Source organism: Hippocampus bargibanti, linkage group LG14 (assembly GCF_051943395.1).
Source record: "Hippocampus bargibanti isolate YZ-2025 linkage group LG14, ASM5194339v1, whole genome shotgun sequence".
Lineage (NCBI taxonomy): Eukaryota > Metazoa > Chordata > Actinopteri > Syngnathiformes > Syngnathidae > Hippocampus > Hippocampus bargibanti.
In genome coordinates this window covers 427,872-442,625 of record NC_142747.1, presented here as the reverse complement: position 1 = coordinate 442,625, position 14,754 = coordinate 427,872, and the positions used below count along the sequence as shown (strand labels likewise).

The window sequence follows — 14,754 nt, the reverse complement described above, 5'->3', positions numbered from 1 at the left end:
CAGGCGTTGACCTTCTCTCAGCCTCTTTTTACAACGTCAATATCCTCTTTGTACTTGACTCTCGAGCAGGGATCGGGAACCTTTTTGACTAAGAGAGCCTTAAAAACAAAATATTTCGAAATGTTTTCCAGTGAGATCCCCCAACACACACACACACACACACACACACAAACACGGACTATTCAACTTAACAGCCACTATTCAACTAAATGTCAGAATGTATTATTTAAAATAACTTTGTGATCATACTCCCCATTAATAATAATAATAAATTTTATTTCAAGCGCCTTTGAAAGCTCTCAAAGACACCTTACAGTCATGAATAGTTTTCCGTTCCTCATGATTGGTAAAAATCCAGCCAAACGATCGGAATGAAAGTCAACTTGCCGGGTCCATACACGAAGTTACTGCTAGCTAACCTGCATACTGCTCATTCGCTTCCACGATTGCTTTCTGCTGTCTCTCACAAAAGTATATTGATGCTAACATTAGCATAGGGCTTGTCAAAGTGCGACTGACATTCGACCGTTTCATCGATGGTATTGTTTCATTGCAAATTAGAATCACAGCAGAACCTTTTCTCTCCACAAAGGCGAATCCTTCGGTCTATTCAACCTGAAGTGTACGATACTAATTTTTTATTTTTGGACTCGTCATGCTTATTTAAAAGAGGCTATTACCTGTTTCGACATCAACGGCCAACTTAGGTTCGTATCATCCAATCAAAATTGCTCATTAAACATCAACGGCCACCTTAGGTCAGTATCATCCAATCAAATTGCGCTTTCCGCCAACCGCAGCCTAAACAGGAAATGAAAAGCGAATGAGCAAGAACATGTATTGAGTTTTATCGGCAAGCCATATGCAATCATCAAAAGAATCATATATGGCTCGCGAGCCATAGGTTGGCCACCCCTCAATAGTATTGAGTATTTCAGACTCTGCACCATTTTGAACGTGATGCAATTTTTTAAAGGTGGAAATCATACATTTAATATACACAGTGTGTCCTCCCCGGCCGCTCATATCTCTTTTCCATTTTGTCACGAGACTCGTTTTAAGCTTCACCTGAGTCTTCACATGTTTCCCACAGCCAGTGAACGCAACGTGACTGTTCTGGTTCTCGGCGTGCGTGGCGTTCCTCTCTCGCGCTCACGGAGGACGCACATCTGTTGGGAAGCGTGAAAGTCGTTTGCCATCATTTCTTTACATTTCATACGGGGGTGGGGGCGTTTTATCGTGGACTTGGATCATTTCTGCCTCTTTTTTTCTTTCGGAAATGCGCCGCTGCAAAGAAGAAGCCGTTCGAAAGTAAACCGGGGTAACACGAAGGATTTCTTCAGTTTTGGAGGATTATTGAGGGGTGGGGGCATTTAGTATGTCTGAGGGCGATGACGTCTAAACGGACGTCGGCCACGCTGAAGCTGCGGCGGTCTTTCAGCGAGCAGCTGCGGAGCTCCACGTCCAAAGCTTGGGACTTACTCTGGAGGAATGTCCGCGAGCGCCGGTTGGCAGGTCAGTGGAAGCCCCGGGCGAAGCGGACCCGAGCCCGTCTTCTTACACTCCAGCTGCATGCAGCCCGATTCTGAGGTGGTGGGCAAAAAAAAACAAACAACAACAACAACAAAAAAAACACTGGTTTATGTTTAATTTACTAACATTTTCTTTTGACAGTTGTGATCAAATCAACACGTTGGGTGGCATTTGACAGATGTCTGGCATGTATCACGTGGGCTTCCAAAATGTAATACGCAAAAATGTTCTTGCATTTTGCCCACTTGTGGGAACGCGTGCACTTGCGGGTCTGACGTAGCCACAGGGTGGCGCTACTTGGTTGTATTTGCATTGGAAGTAGTACGATGAGAAGGTTTCTTCAGCCGTCATCTGTACAAAAGTGAAGGTTTCGCATTTACAGAAATTTTACAGAAATTTTCTGTAAATGCGAAACCTTCACTTTTGTACAGATGACGGCTGAAGAAACCTTCTCATCGATGGACCACTCCTGTACGACTGAGAGCTTACACAGACGTATTGGAAGTAGTTGGACGTTATCAAAGATATATCGTTCATGCGGTATGTATACTTTTTTTTAGATTTTACATTCCTGAAAAAATCTTATGCATGTCAAGACTTTTTCTCCCACAGTAGAGTGGAGTGGAGCATGTCATGTTTGCCTCAGACTGGAGCCATTATGGGTTTGAATTTAGTCTTGTTGAAAATGATCATGTTCTCTTGGGGTTTTACCTATGGTAAATTCAAGACTCTAAATCAGGGGTGCTCACAATTTTTCAGCATGGGAGCTACTTTTGAAATGACTAAGTCAAAATGATCTACCCGTTATCTTTATTGAGAAATACGTATATTGAGGATTCTTGCAACTAATGTTGATGGATAACCGCACGTTACACAAGCCAACATAATTATGTACATTTTGTTGCCATTACCTGAATTCACTCCGTCATTGTGAAAAAAAAGTCCTACTCCCATTCCGTATGAAAAGTGATACTTATTTTTCTTCTTACTTGGTCCAGGTCCCCTACTCATTTTATACCCTATCTTACGTTTAAGAGCCAAAAAAACAAGTGAAAAATGAGGATGCAACTCACAACTAGCTTGTTAACTTTGCAACGCTCAAAGGGTGTTGTTTGAGCACGCACAGTGTACATAATCATCAGATGACATCTAATTTGTTGTCCGGTGTATCAATAAACTGATGGAATGGTTGTTGTGCGGTGTATCAATCAACTGAGGGGATGGTTGGTAGGTTGACGTATAGTTTTTTTTCTTCAAAACAACTCAACTTTATTTGTATAGTGTCAATTCATGACAATTTCACATCACCTTCTCATGTGATCGAGCAATAGTACCTTGGAGATCGACTGGTCGATCTCGATCCACTAGTCGATCTCGATAGACGTATTATTATTAATAATAATAATACATTTCATTTATAAGCGCCTTTCAAAAGTCTCAAGGTCACTTTATTGAGCACTCCCGCTCTAAATTTATCATGCCGGTTTCGTGAGTTTGAATGTAACCGGCAATTAGTTAGCCAGCAACCAATCTGGGGTGCAGTTGCTACAGTCTCCAGCTTACCTGTGACCCAAAAAACAATGTAGGACACGGGGAAGTGGGGGGTTGGAAGCAGCCGCATCTTGCGGTGTGACCTGATGGTCCGTGTAGCATGAACACATGAACGCGAGCCGCCTTCACGTGGGAACGCCACGGTACAAGATGAAGTCACAATAATGGAGTCCAGATGTTTGCATACCATGCTTCTCCAACTTTTTTGGGTCCAAGGACCATTTACATAGAAACACTTCCCAAGAACTCCGTTTGACGTTTACCTCCAAAACAGGAATGAAGAAGTTAAAACATTTTTCGGAAAAAAAGTAAAAGAGGCTCATATTCGTCTCTGTGTATACTCAGTTGAAGCGTAGTGAAATTAGCAACAGTGAGTGGTGTAAATGGGGCCATGCTACAAGTGGGGCAATCCCAGCCAAGAAGAAGTTTGTGCTAATTGATTTAATTCCCTCAGAGCTGCCAGCTGTGCTGACTCGTGAGTCGGAGCACCTGTGCTGTCAAAGCCCCATTTGGCTTGCCAATGCAGTCACCCAGCGCGGGAGCAAAGGCATACCGGAACACGTTCGATGGCGGTGCCGGACCTGTCCCTTTTTGACTCGACGGCGCGTGAGGCTCTTTTCAGCGTCTTTTGAATTTGGAAGACTGTCAAAGCTTGACAAAATATTGCCTATTGTCCTTTTTGAATCTATTGCGACTGAACAAGCCCAATGAGCTGTTTTCGCCGGAAATGCGAGGCACTCTGCAACCCAAAACATTAGCAATTACTACTTTCTTATTAGCTGTTTTATGTTTTCGCCAGTGACACTGCACTATAATTTGTTACATTTTATCTTAATATTACCTAAATTATTGTCATAACAAAACACCCAGGACGAGTTTCTGCATATTATTTAGAGCAGTTTATAGGCTGGCAGTGGATTCCGTGAGGCAATAGGCGTAAAGTGGCATTGGAATGCACCCGCCGAGACGTCTAGCGGCGTAAACACAGGATGCCCCATGCCAACCGTGCTGCCACTCATGTGTAGTTATTCTATGAATGAAGCCAGGTGTTTGTGCCCCCCCATGAAATACCCCAAGTGATGTGACTCCATCAACCACCGTTTAAAAAAAGTAACTCCACCTGAGTGTGTGTGCGTGGGGGGGGGGGGGGGGTGTCTAATCCTAGGAGACGTTTATGAAAACCCCCGAAGTGTGCTGCTGAATTGTGCTCTTTGTGAGCTTAAGCTGGACTGGATTTGATGGTGTGGGTGCTCAGACAAGGGCTGTGTGTTTAACGTGGTCGCATGGCGCCATGCTGCTCCTGCCACTTTGACACAGGCGGGACTGTGTGGCACAAAGCAGCAGTCAACACGAGCATGGCCCAGATCCTTTGGGGACACTGGGTGGGTCCGGATGTAGACTTTAATACAGGTGTAAGGAGACCGCTGTTGTCCAGTCATAAAAGGGAGAAAAGTGAGTGCTCAAATCTGCGCACGTTTCAGTTTTCATCGATGGGTTGGAACCTATCTTTGCGGAACCTTTTTGACCAAACCATTGGCATCTCGGCACCAGGGAGCGATGCTAGTGAGTTGATGAGCTTCATTTTGACCGAAGCAGACATGTTGTGGTCGTTTGGTGAACATCAGTGCAGCAGTCGTGGTTGAATGTGGACGGACTTGATTGTGGATATTAGGCGAGTGAATTAAGTTTAAGAGGCTTTAATTTTCCGTTTGCTCCAAGGGGTGTTGACAATTTGGGGTAGAACCTGCTGAAAGGTCTTTCTGTGGTGTTGGGGCGGGGGTGTTGTGTACTCTAACTGAATTCAGCATTCTCAACCCAGCAAAATTACATCAGAGGGTCTTGTGCCAGCACCATTTGGTCTCTTCCTGGGTCTTGCCTGACTCTGCATGCCCAGCCACACTCGACGAGTTGTTCTGGAGCAGCATGGTCTCAAAAAAAAAAAGAATTAAAAAAACTCACACAGGCACTATTTTCATAAGCACGCCCAATTTACGCTCCTTACTCGGTCGGTCAGCATTCCGACGGGAACTTAAGTTTTCCCTCTTGTGCTGACGAGCCTTCACATAAACCCTGGATTCAGCATTGAAAGGTGGGCAGGGCTCCCACAGCCTCCCGGCCATTGGCCTTCCCTTGGATCATGTGACGAGCCCTGACCCCCCCCCCCCCCACCCCACCCCACGCTCTGCGCCGTCCCGCTCGGCTCCCTCGAGGATTTTTGCACTTCTGTGTGAAGAGTACCAGGCACTCTGGTTGGCTTGTTTTAGCCAGAGCTGAGCATATTTTGGATGGACATGTTTCGAGAACTCCAGGGGTCCTCGGGCAGCGAGTGTCTGGGAAGCATGACTCCCGAGAGCCGAGACATCTATCTGAGGATGGACCACCGCCGTCGGCGCTCCGGCTACAGGCTGGGACGGATCATTGCCAGGCAGCAGCTCCTCAAGAGGATAACTGGAGGTAGGTGGGTGTCAGTGGGGGTTTGGGGGGAGGGGGTCCTGGGAATTGGTTCCAAATGGCTAAAGTTAGGTTACTATTCTCACTTGTAGTTTTTGCCACGACACAGTTGTTTTTCTGCTCAAGTCCTGGGGGCATCGATTGAGAGAATTGCAGAACAAAGATTAATTTCCCGACTTGTGGAATATATTATGGACATTAATTATAATCCGTTCCAACTTCAGCTGAACATTGCTGTTCCACTGAGGTTCCGTTTGTTTTCAAACAGTTGCCGAATGCCAAAACAAAGAAGGTATTTTGGTCTCTCTGGACCAGCCATTCAATGGCAAAATTATTTGGACAATCAAGAAAATCCAGAATTGTGGATTTTTTTTTTCTTGGGTCAATATTGGATTGGATTTGCCTTTATTAGTCTATATGATATAATATGAGAAGCATAGTGAATAATAAAACCTTGACGAGGTGAAGGGTCACATACTGTCTGTACACCGCAGATCAACGAGGGGTGCAATCTTCATCAGGACTCATCGATGCTTATTCGACTTCAAAACAGTTCCAGGGTTCGCTTCAGGGGCCTGCGTAGGTTTTCTCTGGGTCCTCCGATTTCCTCCCAGGTTCTGAAAACATTCACGGCAGCTTAACCGAATTCTCCACATGGTCCGGCGGTTTTATTGTGACTGTGAATGGTTGTCTGTATCTGTGTGCCCCGCTATTGGCGAGCCAATAGTTCAGGATGTACTCTGCCTGCTGCCTGAAGTCGGCTCCGGCACGGCCGCGATCCTTATGAGGGTAGGCGGTTTAAATAACAGACGGATGGATGAATCTCGAGAAAAGGGCGTCGCAGCAGAAAAAGTCATCTGACCGCCCTCTAAAAAAATTGTGATAACATTGTCACATTTTTCGCTGGGCAAAACCAGGCCGGTCGTGTTCCTTTCCACATCAGCTGATTGTCTCTGGCAAAAGGTCGCCGCCAGTCTTGCGCACTGTGGTGTGTGCGTTTGTACGTGCCGACAAACTTGACCTTCAGCCAACGAGAGGGTGCCGCGGGTGCGGTAAATAATTCTTATTGACTGACAATAGAGAGGTAGATAAATGGCTGTTACGTAACGAGACGGGAAGCCACTGGGTGTAAACATTGATGAGATCTGGACGAAGCCTTGACGGCTTTATGAGGATCCGCCGCAGATTGACTTGTGTGATTCTTAACATCCGCCTGGAGATTTATGAAGGTAAACCGGGGAACACTTTACTTACTAATCATAAAAAAATTGTCTATCAAAGGAAGGATGCATCGATTATATGAGTGCAACTATTGGGAGACATACTCATACTTTTATTTTATTTACCGAATGTATATTATTCATTGCATTTCAAATGCTCAAATAACTGACTCGAGGATGTGGCTTTTATTTCTGACAACGAGATTGCATGCTCCATGTGCTGGACGTTGTCAGAAATGGACCGGCAAAAGTAATTTGGTGTATTTGTCTCACGCCCGGTGGTCATTATCGCGCTCATCATGACGCTTGCGCTGTTGCGCTGTTGTACTGTTGGCTACTTTTGGGGGACTTTGTCAATGATTTTCAGGCGTTTTGTTTATTTCTGGTGACAGTTGTCAAAACAATGTCAGTGCATGATTTTTTATTTATTATTTTTTTTTTTTGCCGAGTGCCACAGACTTATTTTGAGTTTCTTTATTTCCGGTGTGCACGGTGAAGGTGATCTTTATGGCTGTAACCGTGACACTGCCCCCCACCCCGCCCACAATGCACATGAGTGTTTTACTCATCGTTCGTATTATTCGTGTTGTGCAAGGAGCGACTTCTTTTCACAAACGAACTGAAAAGTGGACAAACAGGCCCACATTCTTCTTACATTTCCAACATCCTGTCAATGCAATGCGTTCCGATACTGTGGTCAATTTGGCGGCATTCTTTCCAGTCATGCTCAAGCAGACGCCGCATGTGGTTCCCCTCCCATTCTGGACACACATTACTGTCTTTAACGGGAAAATATGCCCATTTGACCTTTTTCGGTGCAACTGCTGACATGTCATCCCGAAACCCTCAATTTTGCTCCTGCTCTGAAAAAGTGCCTGCTTTTCTCTAAAGTTAACCTAGCATGTGCACTAATGCACGTTACTGTCTGCAAAACTGTCCGCACTTCCCAAATTAGGATTCTTGCCATCCTTAAATTTTGGAATTGCAGCATTTCGGCCCTGTGTGAATCAAATATCTCGTTCCCTTTTGCTCAGCCTCACCTGGCCTGATGAAATGCCAGAGATAGCAGGGAGTATTTTCAGAGCATGACTGCAGCACTGTGTTGAGTTAGCGCACACAGTTCTGCATAAATGGCGGCGGCGTCTCCCGCATTCCAGGTTTCTGTTGACACAGCAGGTTGAAAGTGAGTGTGTGGCAAGAAGGAGGTGTACAGTTATGTATCAACCAAAAATGTTTGCATTTCTCTCATCAAAAACAAACAAAAAAGACATTGTATTGTATGTAACTCAGGATGTTTATTAGCTGGTTAGCTTAGGGGTCGGCAACCTTTCCGACTCAAAGAGCCATTTGGACCCATTTCCCACAGAAAAGAAAACACTCGGAGCCACAAATTCCTTTTGACATTTAAAATGAAGACAACACTGCATCTTTTCATCATGGTTTTTTACCTTTATATATGCATAAACAAACTATAGTGTGTTGCATTTATGAATCAATGAACTGTTACAGGGAAGCGAAATTACATTTCTGCACGCAACAAAAACATTTTAAACTCCGGAAAAAAGACGTTGGGTTGAAGATTCCTTTCAAATATAATACTCAATGTCTATTTGAAAAAAAAGAATATTTGCAAAATGGCAAATACCATATTTATCACCTGGTTAATGTGATTTCTGCTCCTGCACCTCAGCGCAGATCCTCTGCACATCAGGGCTGTATGACGTTACCTTCATCTTCACGCAGGACTGTAAGCTGTCGTCTGTCAGGGCGTTAGCGATGTCTGTTTTTAATGAGGGGCAGAGAGGGGCATGTCCCTGATTTGCTGCACAATTTCACTCTTGTTTTTAAAGTCTGTGAATAGATGTTCTGACATCTTAATGAATGATTCTTGGATATATTCTTAGTCTGTGAACGGCTCCCCGTGCCTGACTATTTCCTGAGCGGCCACAAAACTAGCATATGTAGCTGAATTTGTAGATTTCATCCACTTCATAAATACTCGTGATTTTTGCTCTGACCAGCCTTCCGCATCAGTTCCGAAACGACTCTTTTTCTCTCATCTCCATCCGGATATTTTTGAGCAAAGACTGTGTGTTTGTTCTGGAAATGTCTTGCAACATTTGACTTTTTGTTGTTTGCTAACTTCTCATTACATATTAAGCATAGCGGTAAAGCCGTCTCGTCAGCAGTGAATCAGAATCAGAATCATCTTTATTGCCAAGTATGTAGAACACACAAGGAATTTGTTTCCGGTAGAACACGCTGCACTAGTATCGTTGTCAAAAAAACTGCTAAGTGGCACTATACAGTTCCATTTTGGCTACTGTTGAAGAGTTCAAAGAGTTAATGACTTGGGGGAAGAAGCTGTTTAAATGTCTGCTGGATTTGGTGCGCATGGATCGGTAGCGCCTGCCTGAGGGGAGTAGCTGGAAAAGGTGGTGGGCAGGGTGCGGAGGGTCCAGTAGGATTTTCCGCGCCCTAGTTTGGATTCTTGCAGTGTGCAAGTCCTCGAGAGTGGGTAGGGCGGTGACAATGATTTTTTTCTGCCGTCCTAACCGTCCGTTGAAGTCGGATTTTGTCCATTTTTGTGGCGGCCCCGAACCAAACGGTGATGGAAGAACACAGGATGGATTGGATGACAGCCGTGTAGAAATGTTGCAGCACCTCCTGTGGCAGGCCATGCTTCTTTAGCAGCCTCAGGAAGTACATTCTCTGTTGGGCCTTTTTCAGGATAGAGTTGGTGTTGACCTCCCACTTCATGTCCTGGCAGACTGTGATTCGAACAAATCTGCCCACGTGTCATTAAACGTAAACGGTCTGTTTTCTTCAGACACTTTTCTTAGATTTATCCGTAGTTGGCCTATCTGGGGGTCGAAAAATTCAAGAAATCGTGCGCAATGTGGCGGTTGTGACCGGATATACGTCCACTGTCGATGGTTGTGACGTATATTAAAAAAATTGAATACGTTTTATTTTGTATTATTTATAATCACCATAATCTTCAAATTTAGAATTACATTTTAAAAACGAACAAACTAAAATAATATACATTACATTAAATACTCATTTATTTTCTAAAGCCGCAGGGAGCCGCAGCAGGGGGGTGAAATAGCCACATAGCAGCTGTTCCATAAGAAGTGCTGACCAGTGCACAGGTTGCTTTTTCAGCTAGCTATACTTAAGCGCCTTATTTCTTCCTTAAACTTTTTACTTGGGACATTTGATTCCAAATGTTTCTTCTTTCTGCTCATTACCTTGACAAACTATGCTTCCTACTGACTTTTTTGGGATTTGTTTTGTTTTGGTTTTACCCGAGCGCCGCAAATGACAAGAATAAGGCGCAAATAGCAAGTGGCTGAGGTTTCACTTCCTGGTAATCCTCTTCAGAGTGTCTGGAACACTTGAATACCAGGAGAGGGCCTCTGCTTTTGTCAGGAGTGGGACTCCGCCATCACTTTGCCTTCTTTTCATCGAAATTCACAATCATGGACTTGAAAGTAGACCTGAACTAAGTTGTGATTATCTTTGTCAAGGCAGCATGTTCTTGTGGCCTATTGGGTGATTTAAGAGTGTACTGAATGGAGTGTGTCAACATTACTCTGGTCCTTGGGCTGGCAAGTACAGTACTTGGAAGGCTTTTCTCTGCCTCTCAATAATTTTACGATGCGCTCTGCTGGCATGCCGCAGAAATACGGAAGTCGGCATTGTTTCTGTTTTCTTGCTTTGCGAGAGGCCATTTCATCCTTTATTCATGAGCGGGGGCTTCATGTGCTACTTGTTGTAACACACATTTTTATTTGCTGCCTTACGACGTGTAGTCAATAGACATCGGGACTTGAAAAGAAAAAGAAGCCATTTTGACAATGTGATTAGCTTGTATGCTTACATTCGCTATTGACTTGAAATGCATGAGCTTTATTACTTTTATTTTATTTTTTCTGGCCATTTAAATTAATTACATTTAAGTAAGTGAGTCACAGTGACTTTTCGGAATGTTCTCTATGTGTGAAAGAGGTTTTGATCAACATGCTGCCCATTTTCACCAGCCACCAAGAGTAAACTGAAAAAAGTGTGTTTTATGTTTTTGCAACCCTCACGCAGATAAAAAGAAAAAATGTGACGCACCCTAGAGTAGTTCGAATTGAAACCTCAAGGCAGCGCTGAACCCACCCCCTCACGATCATCATCATCATCATCACAGCTCAACGCCGTACTCTGGTGCAGACAGTGTACTGTAACTTATTAGCAATCTCTTGTGTGCCTAATCGAGTGTCTAGTGAGTCCATATAGCCACCCAAGCAAGACACAGAAGGCCTTGCGATCGTTTCGATCACAATTTTGGCCTCCGGGTGGCAGTGCGAGTTTCTACAGTTGGGCTTGGTGACCCAACATGTGCAACCGGCAACTTGGCTAATGAGTGACTCGCATTTCGCAAATGCCCCGTTTGCACTGTAACAGAAGCACATTGTCAAACATTAACTGGAACACATCAGGTGTGTGTTTCAATGCATGTGCAGTTACGTTACAGAGCAACACAACATTTTCCTACTGCACCGCCTTATTTCCAGTGGTGAAAAGTGACTGAATACAAATATGGGGTGACAGTACTGTACACAATTTGTCAGGTACCTTTTCTTAGCAAGAGTGTATATACAGTATATGAGTTCCTCCAGGTTCTCTGTTAAAGCGGGTTCTTCTGGATAGAGTTGAGGTTGTTGATTAGGACTGCCGTCGTGGTCGGAGGGAGAAGGCAATTCACATGTGAGCCTCTCGTAGACTCTCATACAAGCTCTCTTTGGTCTATAGCATACCTGCCAACGACTCCAATTTTGCCGTAATGAGTACGGTTTTCATAATCCCATTCCTGCTCACGGTTTATTCATGAAAATTACGGTTTCCAATAAGATCGCTTAGTATCGTATGTAAATTTAGACCAGGTGATCGGTACAGGGCCAGCCGTTAGCTTCCTTTAGATGAATTGCATGTGCGTGTGCTAAAGGTTTTTCCTGGAATCGAGTGTCAACAGTTAGCATAGTTTTTATCATTGTCCTGTAATGGTATCTGCTGGAGAAAAAGCAACAAAGAGTGTGAAATCTAAAACAAAACTACAGTCATTTTGTGAGGAATACTCCCAAGCATTTCCGAGAGTTATACAATGATACCTCAGTTTACGAACGCTTGAGCTAACAAACATTTCGATTTCCAAACATTAAATTCGCAAGAATATAATGTTGACACACTAACTAGTTTTCGGGAAACACACGGAGCGCCACAATGGCTGGCGGACTAGTTTTCGGCGGAAGACAACAAAGCACACAGCCGAACAGCGCCACCGTGGCTGCCGGACTACTTTTCCATACCCCCTTTCTCTGAGTGCAGATGTGGTTTGCTATCGAGTGGATACTTTTGCTTTTTTGGGACTGAATAAGACCCCACCACAGGCTAGTGTTCAACCGAAGAGACACAAAACAAAATTACGGTCGGGCAGAAGATCATCGAGAAACATGAGCGCGGTGTGTGTTTGTGTGACTTAGCGTCCCGGTACCAGGAGGCTAAGTTGACCATTGCTACGTGTGGCAAAGGGTGTTTCTGTGTTTCTAAACAGCGGTCTCAGGCAATACAGAAGGTTAGGAAAACTTCTGTTGATTTGGAGTAACGAAAAGCAGCGAACATGGGACAGTATGTGAGGGTATTATCGAACAGAAAGCACTGCAACTTCACTCGAATATCATTAAGAGGCAACTACATCGCCGACCATCACAAAGGTAAATAAAACGACTTTATTATACTGTACCGTTTATTTCGTTATTCTACCTAAAATAAGGTATATTTTGTATACTTTTAAGGCTCATACGGCACTTTTTTCATCTCATATATATATATATGTGTGATACCTCAGTTCTCGACCATAATCCGTCCCAGAACCCTGTTCAAAAAGCGATTTGTTCAAACACCGAAACCATTTTTCCCATTACAAATAATACGTCTGTGTAAGCTCTCAGTCGTACAGGAGTGGTCCATCGATGAGAAGGTTTCTTCAGCCGTCATCTGTACAAAAGTGAAGGTTTCGGACGTTTCGCCTCCTATCCAAGAGGCTTCGTCAGCGAACTAAAGTCTGACTGGTCGTATCGGCCCCATTTATATATCCCTAATGTCCAGACATGGTGGCGCCGGACACAGCTATGATATATGACTAAAGTCAGGAATGTAGGAACAATCAGTGGGGCCACAGGGAGGGGTCCCACGCCCCCCCCCCCAACCTGAGAGTGGGGACCTATCATAGCTGTGTCCGGCGCCACCATGTCTGGACATTAGGGATATATAAATGGGGCCGATACGACCAGTCAGACTTTAGTTCGCTGACGAAGCCTCTTGGATAGGAGGCGAAACGTCCGAAACCTTGAAAAAAGTACAGATGACGGCTGAAGAAAACTTCTCATCATTACAAATAATGTAAATCGTTTTAATCCGTTCTGAATGTTTACCTTTTTAGTACAGTATTTTATACATTATTTTACGCATGAAACTGCACATTAAAATGCTGACCAACACATAAAAAGCAATGTACATCTCAGAAAATGTTAAGCAAAATGGCAAAGATAACATAATAACATAAACATAAATCGATGAGAAGGTTTCTTCAGCCGTCATCTGTACTTTTTTGAAGGTTTCGGACGTTTCGCCTCCTATCCAAGAGGCTTCGTCAGCGAACTAAAGTCTGACTGTATACTACGTAATACTACATATTTTCAATTTCGGGAGAAATTTTATAAACAAATTCATAGTTGTGCTATGGGCTCACCAGTTTCGCCCATAGTGGCTAATCTGTACATGGAAGAGATGGAGAAACAGGCCCTCACATCCTTCCCGGGGACAAAACCTTGACACTGGTTTAGATATGTCGTCATAATTAAAAAACAAGAAATTCAATCCTTCACAGATCACCTCAACTCTGTAGACATCAACATTAAATTTACTCGTGAGGACATTAAAGAGAACCAACTAGCCTTCTTGGATTGTAAAGTAATTATAAAAGAGGACAGAGCGCTAAAAACACAAGTCTTTAGGAAGGCTACGCACACTAACCAATACTTACTTTTTGATTCTAACCACCCTTTACAACACCAACTAGGAGTTATCAGAACCCTCCAGCATAGGGCTAAACTAATACCAACTAGCATTGAAGGTAGAGAAAAGGAGTCAAAAGATATCAGGAGAGCACTCACTAACTGTGGGTACCCTCAGTGGTCATTCAACAAATGTCAGAAAGAAAGAATAGGGAACGAAACCAATAATTCTCATGATACAAAAAGGAGAGGAGTAGCAGTACCTTACATTGCAGGAGTTTCGGAAAAATTACAAAGAGTCCTTTGGCAACACAAAATTCCTACTTATTTCAAACCGATAAACACGTTAAGGCAAAAATTAGTGCATCCAAAAGATAGGCTACCAAATGAAAAACAAAGTAATGTAGTTTATTCCATACATTGTAAGAATGAAAATTGTAAAGAGCAGTACATTGGCGAGACTCAACAAATTCTCAAAAAAAGACTTTATCAACATCGCAGGGATAATATAAGTGGGCCTCAATCGGCAGTACATTTGCACCTAAAAGCTAGCAACCACTCATTTGACGACAATGAGGTTAAAATCTTAGCGAAAGAACATAGATGGTTTGAAAGGGGCGTAAAAGAAGCGATTCTTATAAAACAACAAAATCTTTCATTAAACCGGTCTGGTGGGGTGAGGTTCAATTTGGATCGTTCATACAATAACCTGCTTAGGCAAAACAGGTTAGGCAACATTCGTTATGCTGATGAGATGATACCGGTGGGAGTGGGGGAAATGGGCCAGTCGTTAGTCAGGAATGTAGGAACAATCAGTGGGGCCACAGGGAGTGGTCCTCTGCTCCCCCCAACCTGAGAGTAGGGACCTATCATAGCTGTGTCCGTCGCCGCCATGTCTGGACATTAGGGATGTATAAATAGGGCCGATACGA

The 14,754-nt window shown here is 43.7% G+C and overlaps 1 protein-coding gene and 1 long non-coding RNA gene across 4 annotated transcripts in view; one reads left to right on the top strand and one right to left on the bottom strand.

Annotated features, from left to right (window-relative positions):
• LOC148887949 (stAR-related lipid transfer protein 13-like) overlaps positions 1-14,754 on the top strand; it is a 50,349-nt gene that overhangs the window by 15,904 nt on the left and 19,691 nt on the right. Inside the window, exon 1 of one of the 3 annotated variants that reach the window (XM_089013365.1) lies at positions 1,383-1,515. The exons of 1 other annotated variant lie outside the window; for it this stretch is intronic. In XM_089013365.1, coding sequence (XP_088869491.1) covers positions 1,392-1,515 — 124 coding nt within the window. In that variant the 5' untranslated portion in view covers positions 1,383-1,391. Of the gene's footprint in view, positions 1-1,382; positions 1,516-5,258; positions 5,539-14,754 lie in introns of those variants that run through there. One more of the 3 variants, XM_089013363.1, reaches the window with a different exon arrangement.
• Positions 70-6,764, bottom strand: LOC148887950 (uncharacterized). The gene is made up of 3 exons (XR_016117141.1): positions 6,014-6,764; positions 1,069-1,585; positions 70-801 (listed from the first exon to the last, which is right to left on the bottom strand). It is a non-coding gene; the product is annotated as an uncharacterized LOC148887950 (long non-coding RNA).